Source organism: Camellia sinensis, chromosome 4, assembly GCF_055761805.1.
Source record: "Camellia sinensis isolate YWXY chromosome 4, ASM5576180v1, whole genome shotgun sequence".
NCBI lineage: Eukaryota > Viridiplantae > Streptophyta > Magnoliopsida > Ericales > Theaceae > Camellia > Camellia sinensis.
In genome coordinates, this window is record NC_138964.1 from 161,853,495 (window position 1) to 161,861,759 (window position 8,265).

Below are 8,265 nucleotides of genomic sequence, written 5' to 3' on the forward strand. Positions count from 1 at the left end.
AACTTATTCCATTGGCTATTCGCAGATCGTTACCGAAGAATGTAATTGAACCCTTGATTGAATTGAGCAATTTCTTTAGACAATTGTGTTCGAAAGTGAATCGTGCGACGGATTTGCAATATATTAAAGATCGTATCGCTGTAACACTTTGTCATCTAGAGAAAATATTTCCTCCGAGTTTTTTTGATATAATGGAGCACTTGCCTATACATCTAGCTGATGAAGTGTTATTGGGTGGAGCGATTCAGTTTCGATGGATGTATCCAATTGAGAGGTATCTTCTTACTTTGAAGCAATACGTGCGTAATAGAGCTCGTCCTGAAGGATCAATTGCTAAAGGATATCTTATGGAAGAATGCATGAATTTTTGTGCACAATATCTCAGTGATGTGGAAACCAAATCTAGTCGACCCGTGAGGAACTATAGTGGTGCTGATAATTTGGGTCATGCTACTGGTGAAAACACAAGCTTTTATCTTGATAATACTTCTTGGGTACAAGCTCATCGGTACATCTTATGCAATACAAGCGCGGTTCAACCATTCATAAAGTAGGTTAAGTCACTCACTCAATATTTTATTATGTTTATTGAATTTTCAACTAAAATTTTTGTATGGCTAAAATTTCAATCTACACAGCAAACACCTTGAAGTACTTAAGCTCAAAATGCCTCGTGTCGACGATCATCAACTTCGGCGTGAACATTTTGAAACTTTTCACATTTGGTTCAAGGAACATGTATGTATTTAACTCTATAGATTCTAGTTACTTAAGTCGATGTACATTTTAAATTTTACATTTCGTGTTAAATAGGTCCAAACTTTGCGAAGGACTACTGATGTCATACTTTCTGAAGAGCTTATTCTATTGGCAAATGGTCCTCATAACCTGGCAAGGAGGTTCAACGGGTATATACTGAATGGGTTTCGGTATCGAGTAAAGGCCATGGATGATCGTTGAGCCACACAAAATTGTGGTGTAGCTTTGACGGCAGATACCATAAGTTATGCTAGTCGAAAAGACAAGAATCCTCGTCTGGGGTCTGTGTACTATTATGGACAATTGATAGATATTGTTGAGATTCGATATTCCAATGAGAAGAAACATGTGTTGTTTAAGTGTGATTGGATTGACAACATTCACGGAAAGAAAGAAGATGTCTTCAATTTCACGTTGGTGAACTTCAATCATTTGTTGTACCGAGATGATCGAATTACCAATGAACCTTTCATCTTGGCGTCCCAAGCAGAGCAAGTTTGGTATGTTGCAGACCCGTTACAACCAGACTGGCAAGTCGTGGTGAAGATGTCTCAAAGAGGTTTATTTGATATGAGTTCAACTGATCCACAAATCGAGCCATACATGAGCCAACAATTGGAAGAAAATATAATGCTTCGTGATGAAGAAGTTGGTTGGGTGAGGGAAGCCGCAGAAGGGGAAACAGTTGATGTTCAAATAGGCTGATATGTAATCAACATTAGTAATTCAATTAAGGCCAAGGTTGTAGTTAATCATCAATTTCTTAATTTACTTTGTCTTTGTAATTGTATTAGTTCAAATCATGTCATATTATAGTTGATGACAAACCATTGTCTATGTTTCTAATGTCAATTAATGTTATATTGCTTGAAGATTATTATGGGAAGGAAGAGGAAGCCTGATCATCCCCGGCGCATGATGTCTGATGTGCTACATAACAGGACATCAGTAGCACCACCATTAGAGGAGGCATCACATCGGCCAGCATCGGAGGGGCCATTAGTGCCACCAGCATCTGAGGGGCCATTACCACCGTATCGACCACCATCAGTGGCACCACAGCAGCTACCATGTACTCGGCCTCCACGCCTACCATCGGTGCGTCCACCATCAATGGCACCACAGCAGCTATCATCATCAGCTTATGAGCCATCTGCAGGTATTTAAATTTGCTTTGAGTTGCATGGAAATTATTTACACATACATTTATTTATGCTCATTATATATAACTTGTTTATTCTCATTGTATTTTGCAGACCCTTCGACTTCTTCACAGCCCACATCAGGTCTATTTGATATGATTTGTATTCACATTATTTAAATTTGCATTTGGTTGTTACCATTGCATATTGTTTATTATTATTGTATATCGCAGGTCATGTTAGTTCTTCATCGACCTCGACTAGGCGTGGTAGAGGATGTGCCAAGGGCATTAAAGAGTGGGGTACTGGTAAAAAGCTGCACATACAATTTGATGGAAATTACTGCCCAATAGGGGATAACGTGGCCAAGTTAACTACTCAACTTGGCATTATTGTCCGGAATGGTAACATTGTTCCTCTTACTTTTGTTGACTGGAACAGTGTGCCTGATGATATTGTTGATGCTATCTGGAAGGATGTGAAGGTAAAAGTATATTTTTGTCCACAAATTCGAATTCCAAATTTGTGTTATACTTAGCCTTAAACTTTGTGTTTTATAGGACAATTTGAATATATGTCCAGAGGAGTACAAGCCAATCTGCATGAAAAACTGCAACAGCATATGGAAGGATCACAAGAACAAGCTTAAGGCTAAGTATTTCAAGCCTAGAAGCTCTGATCCTAATCTGAAGGATGATGTTCCTATGAACGTTGTGCCAAGCCAGTGGGAACAACTTGTAGAGTATTGGCGTACTTCCGATGCTGAGGTATACAATTACGTTATATTTATGATATGTAAACATACAAATCATATTTACATACTTACATTTGTTGAACTTGTTATAGAAAATTGCAAGTAGGAACGCTAAAAATCGGCGAGCTCACGGCATAGCTCAAACCACAGGGCGTACTACTTTCTCTCAAATACGGCATGAGGTTTACATTTTATTGTTTTATTTTTCTATATAAATAAACATTGTATATTTGCAAATTATTTGGATTCTAATTTTCATATTTCTAAAAAAAAATTTAGATGACCAGTAAGGGGGAGTCTACTGATAAGATGAATGTTTGGTTTATGACACGTAGAGTAGATGACCCAGAGGTTATCCAGACCTTGGCAGTTTCCAAACACCTTTGATTGTATTTAAAGTTTATTTTTTGTGTGTCAACCATCTAATTTCGCGTATACTTGTGTGTCTTATTCAATACAGGATGAGTTTAATCGTCAACTCTCTATGCTACCTGAGGATGGTCGGACTTTGGAGGCTAGGAATGCCATTTTCCATGAGTTGATAGGTCATGACAGACATGGATATTGTCGCACATACGGGAGAATCGTGCCTCGGAGAGTGGTGTATAAGGATGGTGCTGGGCCATCACAGTCAACACCCCATCCATCGACTATTGATCAGATCACGCAGCAGGTTAGTGCTGAGCTAAGGGATGAGTTGAGGGAGGAGCTGCGAGCAGAGTTCTCTACACATTTGCAGCAGATGAGAGCTGAGATGATGGCCCTTGTGTCACAGGGGGCGAGTGTGGATCCCAACAGACAGGTTCCATATAAACATCACAATTGTTTGATAGTTCAATTTTCACTCAAGATTATGTATGAAATTCGAATATGATTAACACATTATGCACTGACTAACATAGGTTCCTGATGCATCGAGTGGCCACCGGGCATTTAGGGAATCTGCAGAAGACGAGAATCCATATACACCACCACCAGAAGATCAGGTATAAAATTTATCTTTGCATTCTAAGCTAAAATACATCTTTGTGTTTAAGAAACTTGAATTCGAGGCGTTAACGCCCCAAAATCACCAAACGGCGTCGGTTTATGACAAAACTTGGCACACATGACCGCCTAGGCACGAGAGACTTGTGGGAGAAGACGGGGCTCGAATCGGGTTCTCGGTTTGGGAGTTAGAGTCGGATTTCACTTTAGGCAAACTACTTCTTTAAGAAACTTGAATTCGAAGCGTTAACGCCCCAAAATCACCAAACGGCGTCGGTTTAGCACGAAACTTGGCACACACGACCGCCTAGGCACGAGAGACTTGTGGGAGAAGACGGGGCTCGAATCGGGTTCCCGGTTTGGGAGTTAGAGTCGGATTTCACTTTAGGCAAACAACTTCCTTAAGAAACTTGAATTTGAGGAGTTAACGCCCCAAAATCACCAAACGGCGTCGGTTTAGCACGAAACTTGGCACACACGACCGCCTAGGCACGGGAGACTTGTGGGAGAAGACGGGGCTCGAATCGGGTTCCCGGTTTGGGAGTTAGAGTCGGATTTCACTTTAGGCAAACAACTTCCTTAAGAAACTTGAATTTGAGGCGTTAACGCCCCAAAATCACCAAACGGCGTCGGTTTAGCACGAAACTTGGCACACACGACCGCCTAGGCACGAGAGACTTGTGGGAAAAGACGGGGCTCGAATCGGGTTCTCGGTTTGGGAGTTAGAGTCGGATTTCACTTTAGGCAAACTACTTCTTTAAGAAACTTGAATTCGAGGCGTTAACGCCCCAAAATCACCAAACGGCGTCGGTTTAGCACGGAACTTGGCACACACGACCGCCTAGGCACGAGAGACTTGTGGGAGAAGACGGGGCTCGAATCGGGTTCCCGGTTTGGGAGTTAGAGTCGGATTTCACTTTAGGCAAACAACTTCCTTAAGAAACTTGAATTGGAGGAGTTAACGCCCCAAAATCACCAAACGGCGTCGGTTTAGCACGAAACTTGGCACACACGACCGCCTAGGCACGAGAGACTTGTGGGAGAAGACGGGGCTCGAATCGGGTTCCCGGTTTGGGAGTTAGAGTCGGATTTCACTTTAGGCAAACAACTTCCTTAAGAAACTTGAATTTGAGGAGTTAACGCCCCAAAATCACCAAACGGCGTCGGTTTAGCACGAAACTTGGCACACACGACCGCCTAGGCACGAGAGACTTGTGGGAGAAGACGGGGCTCGAATCGGGTTCTCGGTTTGGGAGTTAGAGTCGGATTTCACTTTAGGCAAACTACTTCTTTAAGAAACTTGAATTCGAGGCGTTAACGCCCCAAAATCACCAAACGGCGTCGGTTTAGCACGAAACTTGGCACACACGACCGCATAGGCACGAGAGACTTGTGGGAGAAGACGGGGCTCGAATCGGGTTCCCGGTTTGGGAGTTAGAGTCGGATTTCACTTTAGGCAAACAACTTCCTTAAGAAACTTGAATTGGAGGAGTTAACGCCCCAAAATCACCAAACGGCGTCGGTTTAGCATGAAACTTGGCACACACGACCGCCTAGGCACGAGAGACTTGTGGGAGAAGACGGGGCTCGAATCGGGTTCCGGTTTGGTAGTAAGAGTCGGATTTCACTTTAGGCAAACAACTTCCTTAAGAAACTTGAATTGGAGGAGTTAACGCCCCAAAATCACCAAACGGCGTCAGTTTAGCACGAAACTTGGCACATATGACCGCCTAGGCACGAGAGACTTGTGGGAGAAGACGGGGCTCGAATCGGGTTCCCGGTTTGGTAGTTAGAGTCGGATTTCACTTTAGGCAAACTACTTCCTTAAGAAACTTGAATTCGAGGCGTTAACGCCCCAAAATCACCAAACGGCGTCGGTTTAGCACGAAACTTGGCACACACGACCGCCTAGGCACGAGAGACTTGTGGGAGAAGACGGGGCTCGAATCGGGTTCCCGGTTTGGGAGTTAGAGTCGGATTTCACTTTAGGCAAACAACTTCCTTAAGAAACTTGAATTGGAGGAGTTAACGCCCCAAAATCACCAAACGGGGTCGGTTTTGCACAAAACTTGGCACACACGACCGCCTAGGCACGAGAGACTTGTGGGAGAAGACGGGGCTCGAATCGGGTTCTCGGTTTGGGAGTTAGAGTCGGATTTCACTTTAGGCAAACTACTTCTTTAAGAAAGTTGAATTCGAGGCGTTAACGCCCCAAAATCACCAAACGGCGTCGGTTTAGCACGAAACTTGGCACACACGACCGCCTAGGCACGAGAGACTTGTGGGAGAAGACGGGGCTCGAATCGGGTTCCCGGTTTGGGAGTTAGAGTCGGATTTCACTTTAGGCAAACAACTTCCTTAAGAAACTTGAATTTGAGGAGTTAACGCCCCAAAATCACCAAACGGCGTCGGTTTAGCACGAAACTTGGCACACACGACCGCCTAGGCACGAGAGACTTGTGGGAGAAGACGGGGCTCGAATCGGGTTCCCGGTTTGGGAGTTAGAGTCGGATTTCATTTTAGGCAAACTACTTCTTTAAGAAACTTGAATTCGAGGCGTTAACGCCCCAAAATCACCAAACGGCGTCGGTTTAGCACGAAACTTGGCACACACGTCCGCCTAGGCACGAGAGACTTGTGGGAGAAGACGGGGCTCGAATCGGGTTCCCGGTTTGGGAGTTAGAGCCGGATTTCGGTCCAGTCAAAATTATTTACTAAACTATCTTTCTAATTATATAGTAGTCAATTTTTTATTATATTTTTCTATAATTAAAATATTAACACATTATATGGTTTTTAATTATTTTTATCTTGTTTTTTTCAGATATTTCCTGAGTAGCAGTTGGCTTTTTCTGGAATGCGGGCGTATCAAGATTATGACTAATTTTTGTTTTTGTAACCCACGAACGAATGAAGACGAAAACTTTTGATTTTGATTTTGATTTTGATTTATGTTATTTAAATTTGGGAGCAACATTATGTATGTATTATGCGACGTTATGTAGTGGCATAATTTTTATTGTTCTGAATTTTTATTTATGTATTGCTATGAATTGAACAATATTATTAATTTTCATTATTTGTCAATTTTAGTTTATGTACGTATTTATATTATTCTGTAATTTTTCAATTTTTTATACTTATTTTTTATCTAATACAGGTTATTTTAATTTTTTTAATAATTTATCGGCAGGGTTTTTTTTTTTTTTTTAATTTTTTGAGACGGGAGAAGAACCCGTCGCAAAAACCATTAATAGGCTTTTGCGACGGTACCAACACAGTCGCAAAAGCTGGCTTATTGAAAGTACAGGACACCTTTAGCGACGGTAAACCGTGCCGTCGCCAATACTTATAGATGCCAGAGCCTTTAACGACGGTAATGTTCCCGTCTCAAAAACTCACTTTTAGCGACGGAAATTACGTGCTGTCGCGAAAAGTGATTTTCCCACCATTATTTGCGACGAGAAAAATGCCGTCGCAAAAAACTTGGCTTACCGTCGCAGAAACTAATGGCGACGGTACTTACCGTCGCGAAAGGTCTTTTGCAACCCCATCTGTCGCGACCCCCCCTTACCGTCGCAAAAAGCCACATTACCGTCGCAAAAGACATTAGCGACGGCTTTCGGGGCATTTGCGACGGCCGTGTACCGTCGCAAAAAACAAATTTTTTTGTAGTGATGGGTCATTGGTATGGGCCTAGAAACTTTTGTACTCTTGGATCAAGAAAACAAGAAAGAAAATTGCAACGGCAAGCATATATAGCAAATGACGAGAAGTATTGTTACTAGATCTAGAATGAGGGATAGGGTTATAGGAGTTCATTGTTTTGTTAGATTTATTTTCTAGTATGACATAATAGCCTATATATATCTACACGTTTCAATTTATTTAGACTTCACAATTAGATAAAGCCAATATTTGATATAAAATTCAGTAATTAGAAAGAAGGAAATCTTGATGGATAAGAATTCTTCTGATAGAGTTTATCTGACATTCTTCTCTCCTTTATATAAGGATGGGTGACTCCCCTTTCATATCATGAGTATTTTTCCATCACTCTAAGTTTTATAGTCATCCTAATTAAGAGAGGTTCAACTATTAGGGGTATTTTCTCAACTTCTCTAATCCAATGGCTGACAAATGTATGTTCGTTTTATTCTTGAGTTGTATTGAATTCAAGATCCTGTAAAGTTTAATTCCGCATTATTATTATGGTTACATGTATTATTAAATCTTACATGTGGTATTAGAGCCTTATTTTTGTGAATCAATACACCTTGAAATAATAATATATTTATGAATATTATTATTATAATTATTCATAAAACGGTACATCTATTTTTATTATCAAAAAGAAGATTAATGACAGTTTCTTGAGAATGTCTTGTTACGTAATTTTTATCATGATATTATCTTTTGCCCATCATAAAGAAAATAGATTTGGCAGTTGACAAAGCCTTCTTTTACAAGTTTTCAATATGTACACATATTTAAGTAAAAAACTGAAAAAGAAGGATGCATTAGAGTATTTAAAAGAGAACTCTTGATAAACGTGTAATATGCATGCTTTGATTTATCATTAATTTTAGCAATAATAATTTTTATAATCATTATAATATGACA

The 8,265-nt window shown here is 40.8% G+C and overlaps 2 protein-coding genes across 3 annotated transcripts; both read left to right on the forward strand.

Moving 5' to 3' along the window:
• The first annotated feature begins 243 nt into the window (after window positions 1–243).
• Window positions 244–1,138, forward strand: LOC145823487 (uncharacterized). The gene is made up of 3 exons (XM_082922994.1): window positions 244–550; window positions 639–738; window positions 814–1,138. Exons 1-3 carry the CDS (start codon window positions 258–260, stop codon window positions 958–960), a joined length of 540 nt encoding a protein of 179 aa, XP_082779120.1. The 5' UTR covers window positions 244–257; the 3' UTR covers window positions 961–1,138.
• A 23-nt stretch (window positions 1,139–1,161) lies between these two features.
• LOC145823486 (uncharacterized) lies at window positions 1,162–2,892 on the forward strand. 2 transcript variants are annotated; one of them, XM_082922993.1, is made up of 5 exons: window positions 1,162–1,500; window positions 1,633–1,918; window positions 2,016–2,045; window positions 2,135–2,385; window positions 2,462–2,892. In XM_082922993.1, exons 2-5 carry the CDS (start codon window positions 1,639–1,641, stop codon window positions 2,759–2,761), a joined length of 861 nt encoding a protein of 286 aa, XP_082779119.1. In that variant the 5' UTR covers window positions 1,162–1,500; window positions 1,633–1,638; the 3' UTR covers window positions 2,762–2,892. The 2 variants fall into 2 exon arrangements, with proteins under 2 accessions (XP_082779119.1, XP_082779118.1); XM_082922992.1 differs by having other exon boundaries at window positions 1,162–1,918.
• The last annotated feature ends 5,373 nt before the right edge of the window (window positions 2,893–8,265 follow it).

Bases quoted from the DNA above. Each gene is read 5' to 3' on its own strand.
- LOC145823487 (XM_082922994.1), top strand. From the start codon at position 258: ATGTATCCAATTGAGAGGTATCTTCTTACTTTGAAGCAATACGTGCGT. The intron at 551-638 runs GTAGGTTAAGTC...CAATCTACACAG, and splicing joins GCGGTTCAACCATTCATAAA to CAAACACCTTGAAGTACTTA. The intron at 739-813 runs GTATGTATTTAA...CGTGTTAAATAG, and splicing joins ACATTTGGTTCAAGGAACAT to GTCCAAACTTTGCGAAGGAC.
- LOC145823486 (XM_082922992.1), top strand. From the start codon at position 1,615: ATGTTATATTGCTTGAAGATTATTATGGGAAGGAAGAGGAAGCCTGAT. The intron at 1,919-2,015 runs GTATTTAAATTT...TGTATTTTGCAG, and splicing joins AGCTTATGAGCCATCTGCAG to ACCCTTCGACTTCTTCACAG. The intron at 2,386-2,461 runs GTAAAAGTATAT...TGTGTTTTATAG, and splicing joins CTATCTGGAAGGATGTGAAG to GACAATTTGAATATATGTCC.